The sequence below is a fragment of the Malus sylvestris genome, chromosome 3, assembly GCF_916048215.2.
Source record: "Malus sylvestris chromosome 3, drMalSylv7.2, whole genome shotgun sequence".
Classification (NCBI taxonomy): Eukaryota; Viridiplantae; Streptophyta; class Magnoliopsida; order Rosales; family Rosaceae; genus Malus; species Malus sylvestris.
Genome location: NC_062262.1, coordinates 198,819 through 222,557, shown reverse-complemented (window position 1 = coordinate 222,557; position 23,739 = coordinate 198,819). Strand labels below are relative to the sequence as shown.

General features: G+C 39.8%; 2 protein-coding genes and 1 long non-coding RNA gene across 10 annotated transcripts; all 3 read left to right on the top strand.

Annotated features, from left to right (window-relative positions):
- Positions 1–948: 948 nt before the first annotated feature.
- LOC126617404 (uncharacterized) lies at positions 949–1,492 on the top strand. Its single transcript, XR_007621352.1, has 2 exons — positions 949–1,085; positions 1,172–1,492. It is a non-coding gene; the product is annotated as an uncharacterized LOC126617404 (long non-coding RNA).
- An 8,286-nt stretch (positions 1,493–9,778) lies between these two features.
- Positions 9,779–15,647, top strand: LOC126617317 (subtilisin-like protease SBT3.18). Of its 3 annotated transcripts, none has more exons than XM_050285344.1 (10): positions 9,779–10,154; positions 12,050–12,144; positions 12,277–12,374; positions 12,507–12,674; positions 12,767–13,440; positions 13,641–13,708; positions 13,796–14,038; positions 14,215–14,329; positions 14,458–14,671; positions 14,819–15,647. In XM_050285344.1, exons 4-10 carry the CDS (start codon positions 12,509–12,511, stop codon positions 15,445–15,447), a joined length of 2,109 nt encoding a protein of 702 aa, XP_050141301.1. In that variant the 5' UTR covers positions 9,779–10,154; positions 12,050–12,144; positions 12,277–12,374; positions 12,507–12,508; the 3' UTR covers positions 15,448–15,647. The 3 variants fall into 3 exon arrangements, with proteins under 3 accessions (XP_050141301.1, XP_050141300.1, XP_050141299.1); XM_050285343.1 differs by having other exon boundaries at positions 9,779–11,963; positions 13,805–14,038; XM_050285342.1 differs by having other exon boundaries at positions 9,779–11,963.
- A 2,919-nt stretch (positions 15,648–18,566) lies between these two features.
- Positions 18,567–23,159, top strand: LOC126614891 (YTH domain-containing protein ECT4-like). Of its 6 annotated transcripts, none has more exons than XM_050282578.1 (9): positions 18,567–18,799; positions 19,404–19,474; positions 19,646–19,748; positions 19,896–19,969; positions 20,087–20,680; positions 21,039–21,626; positions 21,715–21,927; positions 22,012–22,158; positions 22,301–23,159. In XM_050282578.1, exons 1-9 carry the CDS (start codon positions 18,772–18,774, stop codon positions 22,535–22,537), a joined length of 2,055 nt encoding a protein of 684 aa, XP_050138535.1. In that variant the 5' UTR covers positions 18,567–18,771; the 3' UTR covers positions 22,538–23,159. The 6 variants fall into 6 exon arrangements, with proteins under 6 accessions (XP_050138535.1, XP_050138534.1, XP_050138532.1 ...); XM_050282577.1 differs by having other exon boundaries at positions 19,401–19,474; XM_050282575.1 differs by having other exon boundaries at positions 18,568–18,799; positions 19,592–19,748.
- The last annotated feature ends 580 nt before the right edge of the window (positions 23,160–23,739 follow it).

The window sequence follows — 23,739 nt, the reverse complement described above, 5'->3', positions numbered from 1 at the left end:
AGGAAATAGGTGTAACAAACTCGCACTGGATTTTCTGCGAGTTCTCTTCTCTAAGTAGATACATACGTACATATCACTTGTTAAGAAAAATAAATAAAAGAAGTTGACTAGATCACAGAATTTGACTTCTGTAGAAGTTATCCATTTCCAACAATCAAGGGTCTTTGCATATCTAAGTAAGTGACGGATCTCTTTTCACCTAATCTATCTAGTTCGGGATTTGGACAGTTGAAATTTAATCTAACGGCTATAAACAGGGGATTCCTTTAAAAATGATAATAATCATAGATGTTTGATCAAATTTCAACAACCCGAATCTCAGACTAAGTGGATTAGGTGGAAAAGGATCCGGAGAGGATCCCTTTCTTTCCCAAGTAAGAGCAACTCCACCTTTGCTAAGCCCCCCCCCCGGGGCTGTTTACTATTTAATTCACCCAGTGAACAGTAACTGCCCTTAATGAACAGTAACTGCCTTTTGCATCTCCACCTCTACACTGAATAGCCTTGAAATAGGCAATAAAATAGGAAAAAAACCTTTTGCAACTTGCTTGGAATTTCCCGTGCACTCTCCACTCCCTCACATCACTCCCTCTCTTTCCACTCATCTTTCTCACTTCTCTCCATTTTTCTGAAGTTCCTCTCTCTCTCTCTCTCTCTCTCTCTCTCTCTTTCTCTAAGCTCTTGACACTTTCACTCTCTCTAGAGCTCCGAGAGCTCTCACCCACTTCTTCTTTGAAAATTAAACAAATCAAACTCCAAAACCATGAAACGTTAATCTATGGGACTAAAGGATCCTAGCTATACCATTGCATGCGTCATCGGACCATCACGGTGTAAACCACCATTGAAGCCGAGAGCTTCAAGATCTGAAACTCGAACCCATGTGAGGTTCTTTATGCAAATCTTGTTTCATTATGTCTTAATGTTGCTTGGGACGAGATTTGTGGTGTTTTTCCAGTTAGAAACCAGAGGTTTAACCCCTGCAATTTCTCTGAAACCTTGCCCAGCTTTTGGTCACCTCCTCGGAGCAAACTCCAGCAAGTTTGTGGGTTCTTGAGCTCTTGCTCAGTTTGAATCAATTCCAGGTACTTAAATGCCTCTTTGCAAGTGAAAATTAGTTGGAAATTACTAAGGTTTGACATGCATGCATACTGTTTTTCCCCATTTTCAGAATCTGGCGAAGAAACCCAACCCTTGCAGGCCATTTTCCGGCAATAAAATAATGGCTAACGTCTGTGTGACGTCAGCCTTGCATCACGTTGCCTTCAGGCTCTCGGGCTGGCAACTCGTGCTAGGCCTCTCCCTTGGGCTGGCACACGCTGGACCAAGTCACTCTGGCTATCCGACCTTGTTCCAACGCCAGTCCACTAGGCAAAAGACCACGGTGGAACTGCTTAAAGGCACTTGTGTGTGTATTGTGCTATGAAATCGACAACACATGTAAATATATGATGATATATATTTTTTTAATATTTGAATTTACTTTTATGTATCTCAATATGTCTGTGTAGTACTTATATTACTTTTCTTTTAATAAGGGAAAGGTCACTTCCTCTCGAAAAATTGTAGCCGTTAAATTGTTAATCACTCGAGACTACACAGACCTGACAACAAAATTGGAGATGTAGGATAAACTTAATGGACCTGGCAACAAAATTGGAGATGTAGGATAAACTTAATTTAAATCAATGTCCCTTCTTCTTCAACGCATGACAATTTATTTTGTCAAATTAATCTCACAAAAAAATAAGAGTTTCAGTATTTTATTTTCTTTTGGCATGATACTCGCTTTTAACACGTTTCATGTCGTGTTCAAAAAAATTTCATTTTCAACAATATGCTAAATTATTGCTTAATTTATTTGAATGCCATTTTCAGAGAGCTAATAGTGAATGGTGGGGTGCATTCCAAACCCCAATATATCACATGATGTGTAACAGACTACAGCCTGTGTGGTGCATATAAAGTTGTTCAATTTTGGACTGGCTAGAAACCCCTGGAGGTGAGATGACCAGAGATTGACATGGAAGGAATGGAAGAAAGCAAAGCTCACCACCCCACTCTCTCTCTCTCTCTCTCTCATGCTTATTAGCTCCACAGCCTCCACCACCACTACCACACGTGGCCTCCAATATCAATGTCTTTGTCTCTTCATAATAGTGCGTAACTAATCTATCTATCTAATGACAATTTATGCATATAAAATGATACATAATACTGCTCTTAATCATAATCTAATTAACATGATCCAACATTGTACCGAGAGAATGATCAGGATTATATAATTTGGTATAACTATATATTGCTGCTTCTAAACCAAAATTACAAGTAAAAAGCAGTTTAATTTCATTAATCACTATTTGAAATCAAGCATTATATACAATGCTATACTTTGCATTGATCTATTTATTTGCTTCCTGCAGCTGCCCAGTTGGAATTCTCTGATTACAACTTTGGTCACATTCCTTCCCATCTCTGCAAAACACTACATGAATATGTCTGGACAAGGGATTTCCAAATTATAAAGAGAATGGTCACAAAATGTTAGAATTAAGAGACAAAGGCATGTAAGAGAAATTTTACAAATGATACGTTCCACGGGAGTTGGCTAATTCCTCTCCTTTTGTGATCTTTTCCTTTGTAATTTGACTTTCAATCCCATGACTTGAAAATCACTCAGCCAAAAAGAAATGGATAGGAATAGGAGTATTTTCAAATCACATATACATGAATATGTAATCCAATTTTGATGTCCAGACGAGTTCAATGATAAGACAAACTTCCTTATGACACGCTTACAAGAGGGTGAGGGAGGGTGTCCGTCTGGCATCTTCGACACGCCCCAAACCCAATATCCCAAATACCAGGGTAGGCACGTGCTGGCCGACACCCGAGGGTGACAAAGCCATTAAAAACATACATACTGATAAAATATTTAATTAGAAAGATATAAACCAATGCAGAATCGTGTTCAGAGAATACAACTACTAAGAATAATATGGAAGGAATTATTATGAAAAGGTACAAACAAATAAATGATACCTATACTGAGAAGACTCGAGAATATCTATGTTGTAGAGTCCTGACGCCAGGATCATGTGCCTCGATCCTAACCCCTGAGGGGGCGCAAAACCAGAAAATGTGAGTGGACCAAAATTTATAATAATAATACTAGTAATAGGAAAACCATTTTCTTTGTGAACATACTAACCCACCTGTTTTGGAAACACATATTTAATACTACATATAGGTTTTATGAAAAACCCTAGCATGCAGTGTAAAACATTTGTGAAACATCGTAAATCATATCCATGTTGTACTCAACTAGGGGTGTCATAGTGGCCTGAAGGCAGTACTTGTCCATCACTCGATGGTGAAGCTGTATAACCTGTCCATCACCGGAAGGTGAAGCTAAATAACCTGTCCATCACCCGCAGGTGAAGCTAAATCAAATAGCATAATATCCACATTGACACTAGTCGTGGCTAGTGAAGCTAGGGGGTATATAATATATCATATCTCACTCTTCCATTATCTGTGTCCTATGGCCATAGACATAATAACCGTGGTGTGCGGATGTGCCGTATGATAACCCACTAGGTAAGTATCGAAAACATAACTCAAAACTCGTATCAAAGCTCGAACCATCTTCATAACCATAATAAATCCATATCCGGAAATCCACCATATTTGTAAATCCATAATATAAATTATATACGAAAGCCACATAAATTAATATATGCAAATCCAATAATTCATGATAAACCAGTCTCCCACAAGAACAAGGATGTTCTATCCTTCTCCACTCAGGATGTACATTCCTACTCCTATTCAGATACTTGAGCAGCAACCTAGTTCTAGTTTGTTTAGTAGTTTGTTTTCGATACTACTTGTAATTGTAATTTCTGCATTCTACTACACGTCTCCTTTGTAATGCTATATATGTCAATAATAATTGGCTCACTCAATTCATTGAGTTGAGTTTCAGAAATAATATCTTTCATGGTATCGAGAGCCAACGTCTTACGACAACGGTTTATCGTTTAATTTTTTTTTATTTTCTCTCGGTTCTCTTCCCAGTATGGCGTCCTCTTCTTCTACCTTTGCTACTGCTGCTCCCTCTGTTACGAATTTTCTTACCATAAAGCTCGATCGCAACAACTATCCTCTGTGGCGTGCTCAGTTTCTTCCCTTGTTGCGCAGCCGCAATCTTCTCTCCTTTGTTACTGGTGAACATAAATGCCCTTCTGCTTTTCTTCCTGATGACAAAGGTACCCTTACTGACAACGTCAATCCGTCGTATCTTGACTAGATCCAAACTGATCAGATGATCCTCTCTTGGATTACTAGTTCTCTTACTCCCAAGGTCCTTGCTACTATTGTCAACAAAACTGATTCGGCCTCTGCTTGGTCGTCTTTTCAGGAACGCTATGCCTCTACCTTTCAGAACCGTATTATTCAAATGTGGACAGAATTGATGAATACCTCATGTGGCGATCTCTCTATTGTCGACTATCTCGACAAGGTGAATGTTCTTGCCGACAACCTTGCCCTCTCTGGAGCCCCAGTTTCTGAGTCATACTTGGTTGCCATTATTATAAGTAAGGCTGGTCCTCAGTTTGAGACCACCGTTGCTTCTGCACAAGCCCGTGATACTCCCATCATTTACACTGCCTTGGAATCTTTACTTATTAGCGCAGAACACCGTCACACTACTTTCTTTCTTCCTTCTGACGTTAGCACTTCTGCGTTTGCTGCTGTGTGTGGTGGCTTTGGTACCTCTCACGACCGTGGAGACTCGTTTCGGGGTGGTCGTGGTAGCGGCTACGCTCGTGGTTATGGTTCCTCCTGCAACTCTAATGGTGATTTTTCCCATTCTTCTTCGCCAGTAGCCTCCTCCCGTGGACAGCATGCTTTCTCCAATGGCATCATCGACTCTGCTCCTCCTTCAGGTGGATTTTCTCCTGCACCTGCATTCTCCCCGTCTGGCCGTATTTAGTGCCAGATTTGTCAGCGTTATGGTCACTCTGCTATTGATTGCTACAATCGTCTCAACATGTCATATGAAGGCAGAGTTCATTCGTCTCATCTTCAGGCTTATGCGGCTGCACCTCAGTCCCGTGTTGTACCTACTGTTCCTCCTGCCTCGCCTGCTCAACCATGGCTCTTTGACTCTGGCGCCAATTCCCACATAACCAATTATGTGGGTCAGCTTTCTAATCCTCGTGAGTATCATGGAACTGATCAGATTCATGGTGGTTCAGGTTTGCACATCTCCAAAATTGGTGATTCGTTTCTTCACACTAAACTAGCTTCTTTTCAATTACTAAATACTCTCTACTGCCCTCATGCTTCCACTAATATCATCTCTTTAAATAGTTTTGCTGCTGATAATGACTGTTTCTTTACTATACATCCTCGTTTTTATCATGTGCAGGATTCGCGGACGGGGAAGATCCTTTTACAAGGCCCGAGTAACAATGGTCTCTATCCTTCCCAATTCTCTCATCAAACTTCTGGTGTTTTTGCTTGTGTTGGTGAACGTGTCTCGGATGCCTTGTGGCATTCTAGGTTAGGTCATGTTTCGTTTTCCATTTTACAACATTTAGTGTCTGCAAATAAATTGCCAATTAAAGGCTCAATTTCTAGTAAGTTTTGTCAATTTTGTCCTTTAGGTAAAAGTCATAAATTGCCATTTTCTTTATCTTCCTCCATGGCTTCTTCACCTTTAGAATTAATACACTGTGATGTTTGGATGTCTCCCTCTCTATCCGTTTCTGGTTACAAGTATTATGTGATTTTTGTGGACGATTATTCTCGTTATACTTGGTTGTATCCACTCCGATTAAAGTCTGATGTTTTCTCTACTTTCGTCACGTTTAAAAACCTCGTTGAAAATATGCTCAGTGTTAAGATTAAAGCTTTCCAAATGGATGGTGGAGGTGAATTTGTTAATCATAATTTTAGAACATTCTTAAATCACCATGGCATCTTACATCGTCTTACCTGCCCTTATCATCCTGAACAAAATGGTGTGGCGGAACGTAAACACCGCCATATCGTTGAAACTGGCCTTACTCTCTTAGATCAATCCGGTCTGTCTACTCCTTATTGGACCGAATCCTTTCATACTTCCAATTACATTATTAACCGTTTGCCCACTCGCCTTTTACACAATATCTCCCCGTTTGAAAAACTGTTTCACAAACCTCCTCAATATAATTTTTTTAAAGTTTTTGGGTGTGCCTGTTTTCCTTATTTACGTCCATATAATACTAACAAACTGCAATTTCGTTCCAAACGCTGTGTTTTCTTGGGTTACTCTTTAAACCATCTTGGTTATCGCTGCTTAAATCCCTCTACAGGTCGTGTCTTTCTGTCTCGCCATGTCGTGTTTGATAAGCACACCTTTCCATATAGAGAGACCATTGTTCCATCGCCTTCATCGCTTTCCTCGTTTGCGGATCCAGTACTCATCTTCGGACCATCACCATCTCATGTTGCCCTCACGCCCTCCATCCCGCAGCCTTCTTTTTCCAATCCCTCAACCCTACCATCACCCGCCCCTATCCAGCGCCCCCTTCAAGTTTATACTCGTAGGTCCTCTTGCCTTACCCGTTTCCCGCCGTACACATCTGCCTCTCCTTTATCCCTTACAACCCCTACTATTCTCCCCCTAGTTCTTCCCTCCAAACTACATTCCCCATATCTCCTACACCTCTGTCAGCCCCTGGAACAAACCTACCACCTGTTGCCACTGCTGCATCCGTTTCCTCTACTTCCTAGTTTACTGCATTACAACACAATGGTACTTGGACCTTGGTCCCATTCCACCACACTATGAACGTTCTCCCCAACAAATGGGTCTATAAAATCAAGCGGCGCTCTGATGGTTCCATAGAACGTTACAAAGCACGGTTAGTAGCCAATGGGTTTCATTAACAAGAAGGTTTAGACTATGGTGAGACGTTCAGCCCCGTCGTCAATCATGCCACCATTTGGCTGATTCTCTCTATTGTTATTCACTACAATTGGCCACTTCAACAACTCGATGTACACAATGTTTTCCTTCATGGTTCTCCAAATGAAGATGTCTATATGCGCCAACCGCCAGGATTTATTGATTCTCAACGTCCCACTCATGTGTGCAAGTTACAACGGTCTTTATATAGCCTTAAACAAGCTCCTCGTGCATGGTTCCAATGCTTTTCCCAACACTTGGAACATTTGGGGTTTGTTTCTTCTCATGCCGATTCTTCATTGTTTACTTTCTTTGATGGCTCAATGGTCCTTTACTTGTTAATATACGTGGATGGCATCCTTATTACTGGAAATAGCACGGATCATATTGCTTGCTTAATTTAACAGCTGGGCGTTCTTTTTTCCATGAAGGATCTTGGTCCCCTTCATTACTTCTTAGGCATAGAAGTTCATCGTACGACTGCCGGTCTTCATCTTACTCAAGTAAAATATATCACTGATCTTCTTAAACGTACTAATATGCTGGACTGCAAGCCTATTTCGGCCCCAGCTATTAGTGGCCGACACCTAAGCTTATCAGATGGCGAACCATTGTCTGACCTTACAGAATTTCGAAGTGTTGTAAGGGCCTTGCAATATCTTCTTTTCACTCGTCCTGATATCGCCATTGCCGTAAATCAGGTTTACCAGTTCATGCATCGGCCAACCACAGTCCATTAGGTTGCTGTTAAACGCATCATATGTTACCTTAAAGCGACTTCGAATCATGGCATTGTTTACAAACCGAGTTCCCTTCAGCTCACTGCCTATGCTGATGCGGACTATGCTGGAGATCATGACGACCGTCGTTCTACTGGTGGCTACTGTATTTTCCTTGGTGACAACCCTATCTCCTAGAGCTCCAAGAAACAACGAGGTGTCTCTTGCTCCAGCACCGAAACTGAATACCGCCAGCTTGCGTACACTGCTGCGGCGCTCTCTTGGTATCGCACCTTATTTCGAGAACTTCATCTCCCGCTTGCTCCTCCCCGTATCTGGTGCGACAACATCAGTGCCATTTCTGTAGCCTCTAATCCCGTCTATCAACAACGCATGCGCCATGTGGAGGTGGACTATCATTATGTTCGAGAAAAGGTCACTCGCAATGAACTCACTGTTGGCCATGTTTCCTCTGTTGACCAGCTGGCTGATCTTCTTACCAAAGGTCTCTCTGCTGCCCCCTTCACTTTTCTGTTGTCCAAACTACCAGTTCGTGGCCTCCCTGTCAGTTTGCGGGGGAGTGATAAACCAGTCTCCCACAAGAACAAGGATGTTTTATCTTTCTCCGCTCAGGATGAACATTCCTACTCCTATTCAGATACTTGAGCAGCAGCCTAGTTCTAGTTTGTTTAGTAGTTTGTTTCCGATACTGCTTGTAATTGTAATTTCTACATTCTACTACACGTCTCCTTTGTAATGCTATATATGTCAATAATAATTGGCTCACTCAATTCATTGAGTTGAGTTTCAGAAATAATATCTTTCAATTCATACTCTTTAGTAAGACGTAATTTCAATAAATCATAATTATAAAAATTTGGAAAACATAATATAAAGCATATTCAATGCATGTAATATGAAATGCATGTTAGGTTAATAGTTTATAAAAATATATAGTTAAGAAGGGGTCCACTCACTAGTTTTCCATTGCCTGAAAGCCGCTCGAACTATCAAGAATAACATCACTTCCCGCCAATGCGCCTAAACACAATTAGGGACATTTTAGCAAAACTCTACTAAAACGTTATAATTTTGGAAAACGGATGGTGGATTTGGATTCGGCACGTTAAGGAACCTTGGGTTTTCCTTCAAGCGCCGCCGCATGTGGCAGTTGGCCGTCCCGACTCTCCAGAAAATTCAACAACTCAAAAAATTCCCAAATTTTACAGGAATGAAGATCTCGACAAGAGGAATAACTTCCATACCTGCAGCCAAGGCCAATTTGGCCGAGAAAAGCCCCAATTTCACTAAAACCCGTTAAAACCCTAGATTTGGGTGTGCTTTGATTAGTCTTCCATACTCGCTCCGACGCCTCAACCAATGCATGAGCTTTGTTTTTGGGGTAGAGGGTAGCCTATTGGTGGTGGTAATTGGTTGAGTTAGCTTCACAATCATCGATTTTCTGCCGTGGCACCTCCGGAACCCATAGGTTCCGTTATTCACGAATTCAATGCTAAACCTAGTGAAATTTGATTGTAAATGGAAGATAGGAGGTCATGGAAGGTTTTCTAGGTGGTGGATGGCGGTGATCCCGTGCTTCACCTCTCCTTCCTTTCCCCTCATTTCCTGCTCTCCCTATTGGTCACTCTCTCTTTCTCTTCTTTTTTATTGGGTGTCCCGCCCCTCCTTTATCTTTCATCTCCATTGCCCATCTTTTCTTCCCTTTAATCTGGGCCACACACGTGGCCTTCCAGATTTTGCTCCAAAAATCTGGAGCATTCTAGAAAATAATAAATTTACAATTTTACCCTCGACTTCATTCATTAATAACTCATTCGTTATAACTCCAAATTATGTTCCGTTTGCGCCCACGCGTTCATAGAGACGAATACTACGAGAATACGCCAAGAAAATGAACCTTACGTGACACGACAAGCTGGTCAACATAAGTCAACATATTTGCCTCGAAGCGCATTTTCGTAATTTCATGTATTAAAATTATAAAAATCATAATTTTTTAGGACGTGTCGTTACAAGCTTAATTCAGCCATGATTTAAAGGATGTATCAGACTAAATTTCGAATCTTCAGACATAGTCAGCAGCCAACCTAAAGACGAAAAGCAAAGATTACCCTTGATTTAGTTCGAAAATCTTAGCCTTTGTGTGGCTGAGAAACTTACGGATGGTAGCACTCTCTTATCTTTCGAAAGCATAAGGAGTGGAAATTTATGTGTTGATCGTAATTCACTGGATAATTAGTTTTCTTTCGTCGCAGCTCATCTCCATGATCCACTGCACCCTAAAATCCTCCAAGGAATCCATCCGTTTTTAGCTACGGAGAAAATAAGCTCTTGAAGAAGATCTGTCCAGTCAAGCATCAAGTCTTTTCATTTTTGTTTTCGGAAAATCAGCTATGAAAAAGGACTTTAAATCCAATATCAAAACAATTAATGGAGCAAAACTTTATTGAAAGGTATATGTGTGCTATCTACCAATATGTTTATATATAAGCTTTTCCAATCTTGAGATTGTCTGTCTTCTTTAGGGGATTAGGAGATGAAGTTTTAATGTTACAAATTGTTTCTTTTTCTTTTTTTCTACTTTTCCTTTCGAACATATAAAGTTTAATATCGAGAGGAGATTTAGTGACCATCGAAACTCATCCAATGCTAAGTTATCTGCCCAGCTGACAGCTATTGCATATGTACTTATTTCTGTCTTAGATATGAAAATGTGATATGCTAATTCTGCAGCAACGTTTAACTTCCTCACACCGAACATTGTATTAAACTTGAATCGTATACAAATAGAGTTAAGAAACTTTTTATGTCAAATGAAAGAATGGAAGAAGTTTGTACGGCACTTGAAGTTCCTGCTTATCAAAGCAAACTAGATGTATGCTTTCTATCCCTCATATTATGAATTTATGATGCCATATGAAGCTGCAATAATAGATTACTGTGGATGAGGATGCACCATCAATAAAGCAAGTTCTTAGCATGGCAGAAGACTTAATAATGATGTGAACTTGAAAGGTTAAATCGTGTTCCGAAAGTCTTAGTTTCTTGATTAAAAACCTTCGATCACGCAAGAGAGAACTAGAATCAATTCATGCACTGTACGAATGAGGAAAAATTTTGCCAAAATTTTGATTAACCATAACTTTGCTTCTTCTGGTAAAATTAATTAGTATATCTTCATTGAATAATACCAGATCACTGTGCATAGCATGCGTGCTCTATCAAGCTAACTGATCCTCTCAATATAGGTGTATATCCTAGGGAATCATCGATGTTCTGAATACTATGCTTCTCCAGACAGATTTCAGTTAGAAAAATGGAAAATGAACAACAAAACTGCTAATCATTCTGCTTAAAGATAAGCATAGCTTGGGGCAACACTAAAAAGTATGTGTTTATGCAAGTTTGTGAGGTGTAATCGATCCTTACTCACACAGTCTATGGACCTTTTTAAGCTAGAAAGCAGGATAAATTAGTAACCTACAGGTGCAACCACAGTAGCTTAGAAGGACAAGAACCCGAAAAACCAGGGTTGCAACCTTCAAAAACAAGTAACAAAAAAGTATAAGGCATCAATGTTTATATATGTCAAATTATTTTTCTTATCAGGGTATAAATCCATTGAAACAGGACTATAACTCTAGATTTTATTTCCTGTCACGGATTTTTAATCAGGTTTCATTTTTCAGCAAGTTGAAGGGAAAAAAAAAAAAAAACCTAATATGTAGTAGTAGTTGGCTAGGGCACTTGATAAGATTCTAGAGGTGATGTGCTTTCTTTCTCGAGAACTGTTGAAATTAAAGTGATGCAGTTATCATACTTCTACTAATTTGTTTACAAGGAAAAGGGGACTGCATGGAAAAAGATTTATAGCTATTATCATGAAGGGCACATGCATTTTTCTTAGCAGCATTGATGGTATAACTATGATGGAGGTACAATAGGTACAGTACTCCGTATAGATGCATGTGCGAAAACATCGAGGGCCAAGGAGAGAGGGGGATAGAGTTTGTAGCTTGGAAGAGAAAATATCATCAATGATGAGCGAATGTTTCTTGCAGCTTTTGAAAGCCTTCAACTGCACGCACGATATGCATTGTTTGGAAGGCCATCTTCTTGCAGATTACTAGAACTCTATTTAATCTCCAACCAGCCATGTGATTCTTCTGTAGGAGACAATGGCTACTAATAATTTTCAGTGTTTTTGGGGCCTTTTTCTTTTACTTTCACTTTATTTTACTCACTCAACTTCCACACCTCATGTAATTTTTCTACCCTAAAGCAGTTCGCCTTTTCGTGCCTCCTTTCTAATTATTATCCTTTTTACTCACTGATTTGGTTTGTGCAGGTTTATATAGTCTATTTGGGGCACAACTACAACGTTCATGTTCCTCACCTCACGTCAAACCATCATCTTCAACTCCTTTCCAAAGTTTTTGCAAGGTTTTTGTTCTAATTCTTAGGCCTGCCCATATATTTAGCGCTTCAAACTCATTTCCTTCTGGCTCTATTTCTCAACCACTACATCACTTAACTTGGTGATCTTATTTCTCTCTTTGTACTCATTATATTCAGTGAAGAAGATGTTAAGAAATCCTTGCTTTATAGCTACAAGCACAGTTTCTCGGGGTTTTCAGCTAAGCTCAATTCTTCTCAAGCAACCGCCTTGGCCCGTAAGCTAGATAATTATTACCCTTTTCTTTTCTCTGCTTTTAATGCTGCTTTGTTAAAGAGTTGAATGGTGCACCTTAAATCAGTAAGCTTAACTTCAGTGTTTAAGAAACATGCTAAATATATAATTGCAGACATGGAAGAAGTGATATCAGTGTTTCGAAGTGAGACAATGCAGTTGCACACAACAAGAAGCTGGGACTTCTTAGGCCTTACCTTAAGCGGCAGCAGCACTAGTCCTGAAGGGACTCCATTGCAACTAGCCTATGGTGACGACATCATTGTTGGGGTCTTCGATACAGGTTTCTTTTAAATTAATTACTAGGGGAAAGCTGCACATTTTCTACCATTGACAAAACCAAGCTAAGTTTTTATAGTTTGAACATCTGTTTAGGTATATGGCCTGAATCCGATAGTTTCCAAGAAGAGCCACGGATGAGGCCTATCCCCTCAACTTGGAAGGGAGGGTGTGCTAGAGGAGAAATGTTTGAGCCAGAAAAAGCATGCAACCGCAAGCTAATTGGTGCTCGCTACTACCTCAAAGGTTTTGAAGAAGAATACGGGCCACTAAACAAGAGTGGGAATCCAGAATATCGATCAGCTAGAGATTTTTTAGGTCATGGTACACACACAGCCTCAACAGCAGTGGGTTCAATAGTGAAAAACAATGCAAGTTTCTTTGGCTTAGCACCAGGAACCGCTAGGGGAGGAGCGCCGAGGGCTCGTCTAGCGGTGTATAAAGTATGTTGGGGAAAGGACTATGATGGGAGGTGCTCTGAAGCAGACATTCTTGCAGCTTTCGATGATGCTTTGCACGATGGAGTTCACATGATATCAGCGTCATTTGGATCAAAGCCGCCATTGTTGCCGCTGTTTATATCTCAAGCTTCAATTGGTTCATTTCATGCAATGCAGTTAGGTGTTAGTGTGGTGTTCTCTGCAGGTAATGAAGGGCCAGATCCCTCACAGGTCTCAAATGTTGCTCCTTGGGGAATTTGTGTAGCTGCTTCCTCTGTTGATCGAATGTTTCCAACCCGAATAATCCTAGACAATAAGCTCTTTGTTATGGTAATCATTACATATAAATCATGGATTATACATGGCATTACATGTTAATTATGAACCAATGATGAACAAGTCCAAGTTTACTTTCTTTGTGGTGATACTCTAATTTAATTAACAGTGGGTCACAACCCTAATCATTTCGTTGGTACATATTTCAGCACTTTAATTAGCTGAGTCATCCATAAAGCTCCATTTCTGTACAGGGGGAAAGCTTTATTACCACACCTATTAAGGCAAAATTAGCAGATGCAACCACATATTTTGTCAATGGGTGACCTCTCTCTCTCTCTCTCTCATAATTTTCCATCTGATCTATTAATCACTCGTTAAATATGTAATCTACTAAATTAAAATGCAGGGTTTGCAGGCCAGAGAATTGGATAAAATCAAAGTTTGCGGTCGGAAGAGTAATTCTATGCTTCTCAAGCATAGGACCATACGAAATTGATGAGGCAGAAGTAGCTGCCAAGAAAGCGAATGCATCGGGTTTGATCTTTGTGGAAGCTGAGACGAGGCAGGTTGATATCGACATCATTCCCTCAGTCCATGTCAACCTTGAGCAGGGGACTAAAATCAAGCACTATCTTGCTCAATCTCCCATGTAAGTAGTTCTCTAGAGCGGTCAACTGCACTTTTTAGAAATGTAAATATGTTGTCGATATTATTGATATTGTCGATACTAAAAACTAATTATTGGAAAAGTTGTCGACAAACTTGACTGCACTTCAAATTCGTGACATATGTTAATATTGTGAACTATACCACAATACTACACAGGAAACCTGTTGTGCAGATAGAGGCAAGTAAAACTGTCATCGGTAAGTATCCAGCGCCTAGAGTTGCATACTTCTCTTCGAGAGGACCAAGCTCACTTGCACCTGATATTCTCAAGGTATCAATCTGCATCACGCTGCGTGTATATATACCATAAGATGTACTTTTATACAGCCGATTATACGTATATGCATTATACAGTAACATAACATGATCCCCATTCCCACTATGGCGCATTACAAACAGCCAGACATAAGTGCTCCAGGGGTCAATATATTGGCAGCATGGCCTCCTCAAACATCTCCCACTTTGACACTTGACGATAAACGTTCTGTGAGCTGGAATTTTCAGTCAGGAACGTCAATGTCATGCCCTCATGTGTGCGGAGTCGTTGCCCTTATCAAATCTGCCCATCCGAATTGGTCTCCTGCAGCCATTAGATCGGCTCTCATTACAACAGGTACGTGTTGAGAGTATCTCAAATTGGAGATGTAAAGTCTTGCATAAAGTGCTTAAAAATTCTTGGTTTTGATATGGATGCTCACATTCTATTAGTATGCACGTAAAAAAACAGCTATTGATAATCATCCATGTTCATTTGTCACAGCAAACACGAGGGACAAATCCTTTGACAGCATTCTAGCAGATGGATCAACGAAAGCCTCCGATCCCTTTGACATTGGTGCCGGCCATATTGACCCCATCAAAGCGATGGACCCAGGCCTCGTTTACGACATGAAAACACGCGATTACATTCTATTCCTCTGCAACATTGGCTACACCAGTGATCAAATCAATAAGATTGTTCTTTGCTCTCCCGGAACTGATACAAGCTGTCCTCAAGTGCCAATTTCAAATTCCCACATAAACTACCCCTCCATCACAGTTTCCAATCTCCGATACACCGTGACTATCAAAAGAAGCGTCCGTATCGTGGGGAAAAATAAGAAAGCGATTTATTTTTGTACTGTTTTGGAACCTGATGGAGTAGAGGTACAAATATGGCCTAGAGTTTTGATATTTTCATGGTTCAAACTAGAAAACACATATTATGTGACGCTCAAACCGCATAAGAAGTCTCAAGGGAGATATGATTTTGGAGAAATAGCGTGGTCCGATGGCTTCCACAAGGTCAGGAGTCCCTTGGTTGTATCTGTCAACACCACATGCTGTGACTCTTGTGACTCTTATGCATATTCGCATCACTCCTACAATCGTAATTTAAGCTCATTTTAAATGTCGTTGAGAACTATTATCAGTACTCTAGAAAGTTATTCTGCACTCGATGTGCATGACGACTTTTCATCAATAACAGCTCACTATATTGGTTTTTTGTTTTTATATTTTTCAATTCTATGGGATAAATTTAGTTGTAATATTTCCATCATTATGGACAATAAAGTAATAAACAAAACGTCCTAAGTTGTGTTTTTTTATTTACTTTGTCAAACATGACGGTTGACCCTAACATGCAGAAAACATTCGTCAAACCGGCTCTTTAGGTCATCTCCAATAAAGAGGGTTAGAGGTTTAAAAGAAAAAAAAAAGGCCTGATTTACCAAAAAAATTTATTCTCAACTGATGACTGAGCTATAATTCTATGGAGCTCATTAGACATTATTTGGCTAAATGGGCATCAGGTTGGCCAAATGTAGCCCTCCACTTAGCCCTTGTTTTGGGGATCAACTCATCAGTTGCAATAATTGATTCAAATTCAACGGCTAGATTTGAAAACATCAAACGACAGTTTAACATCAAACGACAGTTCAATTAAATTAAGCAATCAATTTAAAGTATAACTTAAAACTAATAAATTATTGAGGGGGTTATGTTTAGTCCGTGCGATTGAAGATGGTATATGAGTATAACCTAACACTATTAATTCAAAAATAGGGCAAAAGACTGTTTACTACCCTCATGTTTCGTGGTTTTCAACATTTAGTACATCAAGTTTTTTTCGTCTCAAAGTCATACCTAAAGTGTTAATTTTGGGACAGTCTCATACATCCGTTAGTCAAACTGTTAAGTCTATCGTTAACTGATGACGTGGCACCTATGTGGACAATCACTGGGCGCCACGTGTCATTAAAAATATTAAAATAATTAATTAAATAAAAGTATTTATTAAAAAAAAATTGTTCTTTCTCAAAACCCTGACTGTCTTCCCTTCTCCCTCCCTTCTCGGCCTCTACTGCAAATCCAACCCTCTCTTTCCCTCAACCCCCAACCTCAACCCTCAACCCCCAACCTCAACCCTCAACCCTCTCCCTCCCTTAACCCCCAACCCTCTCCCTCCCTCAAACCCCGACCCACTCAATTAAAAAAAAAAAAAAAAAAAAAAAGTTTCTGGGCACCTTACATCCCTTCTCTTCCCTGAATCCATGGTGACGGCTGCACTGCGAGCTGAGGAAGTTCCAGACCCTCACGGTTAGCGACGTCGAACCGATTGCTCCGGTGCAGGTCATGGTGATGAAGACGAAGGACGAAACGACGTCGCACTCTGAAATCGTACGTCGTTGCCTTCACATCCAAAACCTTTGCCTCCTCCTCCAAACCCTCACTCTTGGCGATGAAGGATGGGCCTCCTTCCTCGTACGGCTCCGTCTATGTCCCTTCCCACCACCGCTTCTGCTCTGTCATCAGCACCCCCACTTTCAAATTGGAAATAGAAAACCAATTTCACACAATTTTATAACATTTTCCCCCAATTTTTACACATCTCAAAAAAACCCAAGAAACCCAGCTGCAACAGATCTAAAAAACTATCCATAAAAACACACAATTAACAATAATACAAACCAACACACATTCATTGATTCATGCAATTCTACTCAAACAGACAACACAGAAAACAAGAGAGAGTAGGTAGACAGAGAGAGAGAGAGAGAGTTACATAAAATTAAACCCGAATTTGAAGTCGCAAATACGTAAGGCGAAAAGGGTTATGCCCTTCGAGGGCAAATTGCGGTCGGAGAGACCCAGAAATCGAAAAAAAGGAGACGCAGAAGGGCTCCATTCGAATAGGGGGAGGGTAGGTGGAATCGAAGAGGGAGATGAAGGGGGAGGGTGGGTGCAGAGGATAGAAGGGATGAGGGTCTGGGGACTTGGGCCGAGCTTAATCGAATGGTGGTGGTTATGGAAGAGAAGAAGAAGAAGAAGAGGAGGAATGAAAGTGTACCCGTGGATGCAGAGGAGAGAAATGAGGGGCTTGAGGTGTTTGTTTCTCGAGAAAATGTGGTCTGATGGGAAAGTGAGAAGAGAGGAAGTTGAGAGTGGGGGATTGAATTGAACGATTGGGTTTGGGGATGATTTGATCGGAATATTTTGTTGTTTTGATTTGCAGGGGTTCTGGGTTTTATTTTCCTTCTTGTTGTTGTTGTTTTTTTTTTAATAAATACTTTTATTTAATTAATTATTTTAATATTTTTAATGACACGTGGCGCCCATTCATTGTCCACATAGACACCACGTCATCAGTTAACGGCAGACTTAACAGTTTAACTAACGGATGTATGAGACTGTCCCAAAATTAACACTTCAGGTATGACTCTGGGACGAAAAAAACTTGATGTACTAAATGTTGAAAACCATGAAACATGAGGGTAGTAAACAGTCTTTTGCCCTTAAAAATAATATTTTACGAGACTATAATTTTGGATCGGGTTATGTTTAACTCTTTTGGTTGGAGATGACCTTAAAGAGAATCGGGAGAGACCATGGATAGAATCTGGAAAAAAAATGCAATTCCCTAACTCTATTTGTTTGGGGGACTGCATAGCCACATGATATGACGAGCAAGTATAAGAATTTTTTTCTATTTTACTTAGAATTGAATCAAATTAATTATATTTTTTTCGATTATTAAGATAAACGGTGCAAAATCAGACACTCTTCATCTCAATTAAAGATAATCAAGGTTACGTTACATGGACAAAAAGGAATTATAATTTAGCTTATTTTAATTTTACAAACTCAATAGAGTCGAACCGTAGAAGAATGATCGTTGGTGAACTCATGAAAAATCAAAAGGTTGTTGTCGATTGATGTCTTTCTAGATCTTTGTAGGGTTTTGCCACATACCCGAGTGCGACGGGGACATCGATGTCATTTTGTAATTAGGGTTTTCAAACTCCTCCTAAGAGGGGTGCATTCATTCAGATTAAAATCACCGAGGCAATCAGATTTCACCTTGACCCGGAAAGACCAAAAAGGACATGGTGGAACCCAATTACTAAAGGCCACGTGGATATTCTGCCCAATAGGAGTGGCCCGATGAGCTCACAACGCGACCCGCAGGTGATTGAATGCGAGTGTTGAAGAGGAGCCGTGGTGCTATTTGAATCACCGCTTTTGGATGAACAAAACCCTCTTTCCAAAAACCCAAACCCTTGGCGGCTGTGAGACCCTTTGTTCCCTCTTCTCTCTCTCTCGCTCTCTGAGCATCGAGATTTCTCTCTCCGATTGCTAAAACCCATATCACCTCTCTCTGGGATTTAGGGTTTTTGGTAATTCTTGGGACAGAGAAGGAGAAGTAGAAGATCTAGCTATCAATTGACGGTCATGGCCACCGTTGCTCCTCCTGTGGAACGTATCCTTATCAAAAACTTTAGCCATCTGGGTATTGTTTGTTTTCGATTTTTCTTATTCTAATTGGATCTGTTCTTTTCTGATTGGTTTTCGATGAAACTAGATCTTCGATACCTTAAATTTGTAGATCGCAGTGAGTTTCTTCTATGGCGTTTGTTTAGCTTTTGAATTGTGGCGCTTTGTGTTGATTTTATGGATTTTTATGCTTAATTTGTGGTTTTGTAGACCGTCTCTGTAAATTTATGGCTTTATGTGGAACAATTAAAGTTCTTGGTATTGGTTTGCTTAATTTTTTGAAATTGGTGTTATTTGATAAGTAAAGATTGATGTGTGCTTGGTTGAATTGAAGTTTCATATCAGGTGATTTTTCTGAATTGTTTATAACTTGTGGATGGACTGAATGATATACTGTTGAATTTTACCTCCGCGTAAAGTGTTAAAATTCAAGCTATGTTCATTGCTCCAGGACCTATATTTTGTTTTTGTTTGTTGATTGTATATGACTATTACAATAGACACAGTAAAACACGCACTGCCAATTAGACATCTCGATCGATTTTACAAAACTGTGTATTTCCTTCACCGTTTGCGTTCTTTAGAAGCAGCAGATTTGCTACAGAAGATGTCATTAGACTCTCAAACCAAGACTCTGGAAAGTCCTGAGCCTACCAAGAAGGTACCGTACAATTTAACCACAAGAATTGGATTGTGAAAAAGTATTAACAAACTGCATTTGAAACATTCTGCCATTTACGTTATATGTGATTCTAAGGTTAATTTCTTTTTCATTCAGCCTTCTGTTAACCAATACGGGTCTATTGATTCTGGCAATGCTGCAAATGGACAGATCCCATCAGAGCGCTCTGTTACCCCTTTGTTACCTGATTTTGTGGATCCATCTATGTGCTATCTCCCGAACGGTTATCCGTCTACTGCGTATTACTATGGAGGTAAAACTTACGGCTGAACTCTTTCTTTGCTTGAGAATGGTTTATTGATTTATTGGTGGATTGTTAGATTCTACTTGAAATTCATGTGTACTTTTTGATAAGGTAATTCATGTGTATGATATGGATGGTTTTGTGAATTTCTTTTAGGCTATGATGGGACTGGCAACGAGTGGGATGACTACTCGAGATATGTAAATCCTGAGGGAGTAGAGATGACTTCTGTAAGTTCTTTTTCCCTTTTGGGTAATGTTTCATGGTTATTGTGTTTGATTTGGGTCTAACATGAGTAAGTTCATTCTCTTAAGTTTATACTTTTGTAATCTTCTTGTGTGTTTTAGGGTGTTTATGGGGACAATGGGTCTCTGTTATACCACCATGGGTATGGGTATGCACCATATGGCCCATATTCTCCGGCAGGTTCCCCAGTTCCGACTATGGGAAATGATGGTCAGTTATATGGACCTCAGCAGTACCAATACCCTCCTTATTTCCAGCCTCTGACTCCAACCAGTGGACCGTACACTCCCAGCCCTGCTGCCCCTCAAACTGATGTCTCCACCTCTGCAGCTGCTGACCAAAAGCCTCTGTCTGTGGAAACAGAAAATGGAATTTCTAACGGCATTTCAAACGGTGGAAGTGTGAAAGGAAATAATGTTTCAGCTCCCTTATCAACATATCAAAACTCGTCTTTCAACTCCAATGGTTCATATGGAAGGGGTGCTTTGCCAGGACGTGTTCCTACTCCTGGATACCAGGACCCAAGATTTGGTTTTGATGGGTTGCGTTCTCCTCTTCCATGGTTAGATGCCCCACTTTTTTCAGATGGGCAACCTAGACCAGTGACAAGTACAACAATTACTTCGTCAATCTCCAATGGCAATACCAATTTGTCTTCGAGGAATCAGAATTACCGTCCAAATTCTCATTACATGGTATGTTGGTCATATGCTTTATATTTAATTATTTTTATATACTTTTGCTTTGTAGTCTTACTTTTGGAGACTACCTTATTCCACCAGTGGAAATGTCATCTGCGTTGTATGACATGACTGTTCAATTATGGCCTTGGCTGCAAACCAAACCTCTAACCTTTTGGTGTGAGAACATCTAAGGCGGGGAGGAATCTTGTTATTGGATATCCTTTAACTGGTTGAAGCCTTTATGGTTAACACTTAACAGTCTTCCAATCTAATAGATGTTCTGTGCAGGCTGAATCTGAATATTTACTTTAAACGTTCTACTGAGATGTGTTCACCCTTACAAAACAAATTTCATTTATTTTATCCACAGGGTTTGCACCACCCAAGGCCATTGTCAGGAATGGGTACATCTCAAGGGTTTATAAATAGGATGTACCCAAGCAAGCTGTATGGTCACTATGGAAACACAGTTAGATCTGGTATGGGCTTTGGGTCTCATGGTTATGATTCACGAACCAATGGACGCTCATGGCTTGCTGTTGACAGCAAGTATAAACCCAGGGGAAGAAATGGTGGCTACTATGGATTTGGTAATGAGAACATGGATGGATTAAATGAACTAAACAGGGGACCTCGGGCGAAGAGCTCCAAGAATCAAAAGGGATTTGCCCCTAATGCATTAGGAATCAAAGGCCAGGTACCAATGAATCCTAGTAATGATGAGGAAAAGGAAAAAATGAGTGTCCCAGACCGAGAACAATACAACAAAGCAGATTTTCCCGAGGAGTATACCGATGCTAAATTCTTCATCATTAAGTCATACAGTGAGGATGATGTTCATAAGAGCATTAAGTACAATGTTTGGGCTAGTACGCCAAATGGCAACAAGAAGCTTCATGCTGCTTACCAGGAGGCTCAGGAGAAATCTGGTGGCTGCCCTGTTTTTCTTCTTTTTTCGGTAAGCATCATCCATTGCTGTTAGGACTTGTGAGGTTATAGATTAAATTTTTATTGGGTTTGTAGTAATTTACTTGTTTTTTTTTTAGGTCAATACCAGTGGACAGTTTGTTGGCCTTGCCGAGATGTTGGGCCCCGTTGATTTTAACAAGAACTTGGAATACTGGCAGCAAGACAAGTGGAATGGCTGTTTTCCTGTCAAGTGGCATATCGTTAAAGATGTTCCCAACAGTTTGCTGAAGCACATTACTCTTGAAAATAATGAGAACAAGCCTGTTACCAACAGTAGGGACACTCAGGAGGTATGTCCACATCTTAGTGTTTCTTTTTTTCCTTGACCTTCTTTATTCTTCCCTTGTGAATATTAAGCTTATGGGTTTATGTAGGTTAAATTGGAGCCAGGGCTTAAAATAATTAAAATCTTCAAGGAACATATAAGCAAAACTTGCATTCTGGATGACTTTGGGTTCTATGAAGCCCGTCAGAAGACAATCCAGGAGAAGAAGGCTAAGCAACAGCAGTTTCAGAAACAGGTAAATACTATGCCTTCCTGTTAATTTTGCTACCCCTTTTATTTTCCTACTTTTTTTTTTCTTTATTATTTTGCTGTCAAGAGATAAAGTTTAACAATTCTAAATACTTATCATTTACCCTTGTGAAAATACCAAAAAACAGGTATGGGAAGGAAAAACCAATGATGAGAAGAAAGAGGTGGCAAATGGGCAACTGAAGACTCAAAATTCAGTGGAGGTTCCTGCTGAGTTGACCAAGGAATCTGTTCCGGCTGTGAATGGAAGTGAGGACCCGAAAGTTGCAGAAAATGGATCAATTACATCTGGAGATGCCCCGAAGGGTGCTAAGCCAGTTGCGTCAGAGAAGAGGGTTGTAGCGAACGGGGTTGCGAATGGTTGACAGTTTCTGCCTTGCGTAATGGCGGTCCATGCTCTTGCGGTGTTCTTGTAAAGGTTTGCGTTGTGTGCTGGTGTTAATGAATATGTTGGAGAAAAGTAGCATCCAATGCTCTGCCTACTTGTGTGGACCGCCGTCATGATGACCGTGACTTGCCCTGCTAGAATAGTCAATAGTTCATTGAGGAATGGCAAGTCAATAATGTCTAGAATTTCTTGTATCTTGTTCTTGAGGCAGGCTAGGGATCCGAGTAATCGTAGTAGTTCCACCCCTCCTCCTCCCTCCCCCACAGTTTATCATTTGGGTTGTCTATTTACAGGTGTTTTCGCAGAAGCTCTAACAGGTTTTGGGTTGCCTAGGATTTTGGGTTTAGGGTTTCTTCTATTCCAGTCGTGCTTATATCTTTTACCATGTGGGTGGGTTTTTTTTTTTTTTTTTAATTTTTTTTTTGTAACTTTCTCCATGTTTTACCGTTTGCCTTTTACTAGGTTTGGTTATTTCCTGTCTTGTATGTCTAGATCATACCTCCTCCGCTGGGGAGTAAGTTTTTTGCGTTTGTATTTGTAAGTGAGCTAGAAGAAGCAAGGTGGGAAAATATTGCAATATAGTCAGCTTTAAGAATTTACTTTTGTTTCGTGATTTCATCATGTCTGCCGTGTTTGTAGTGCCCATAGAAATATGTTGCTGAAAATTTTAGTGCCAAAAATTAAATCAAAGGGGATACCTTGACTTGTTGCAAAAGTTGGTATGGTACCTATTTTTTGGGAAACTTAGAATCCCATACAGTTTTTCTATATCATTTAGATTAAACATCTGTGCCTTTTTAAATTTGATTAAAGTGCTTTGATCAATAATCATCTTTGTCTCCTTTCCCCACATAGTGGGAAAAGGCTTTGTTGTTGTTGTTGTTGATCAATAATCACCTCAAGCTAAATTACATGTCATTATTATATTTTTTAAAATTAAAAATAATTTTTGAATTTATCTTTTTATCTTCATGATGCACTTTTTCTTATTTAGTGGAGATATTAGTAATTAAATTATATTTTCTCTTCTTCCAGATATATATTTTCGATCACAATTTTTATTTTTGTTATGCAAACATTTAATATTATTTCTTTTTCCAAATGTTTTTTATTTCAAATAGTTGGTGATCAACATAAAAGCTCCGTGTAATTTTTTCAAATTTTGTGAAATTATATTTT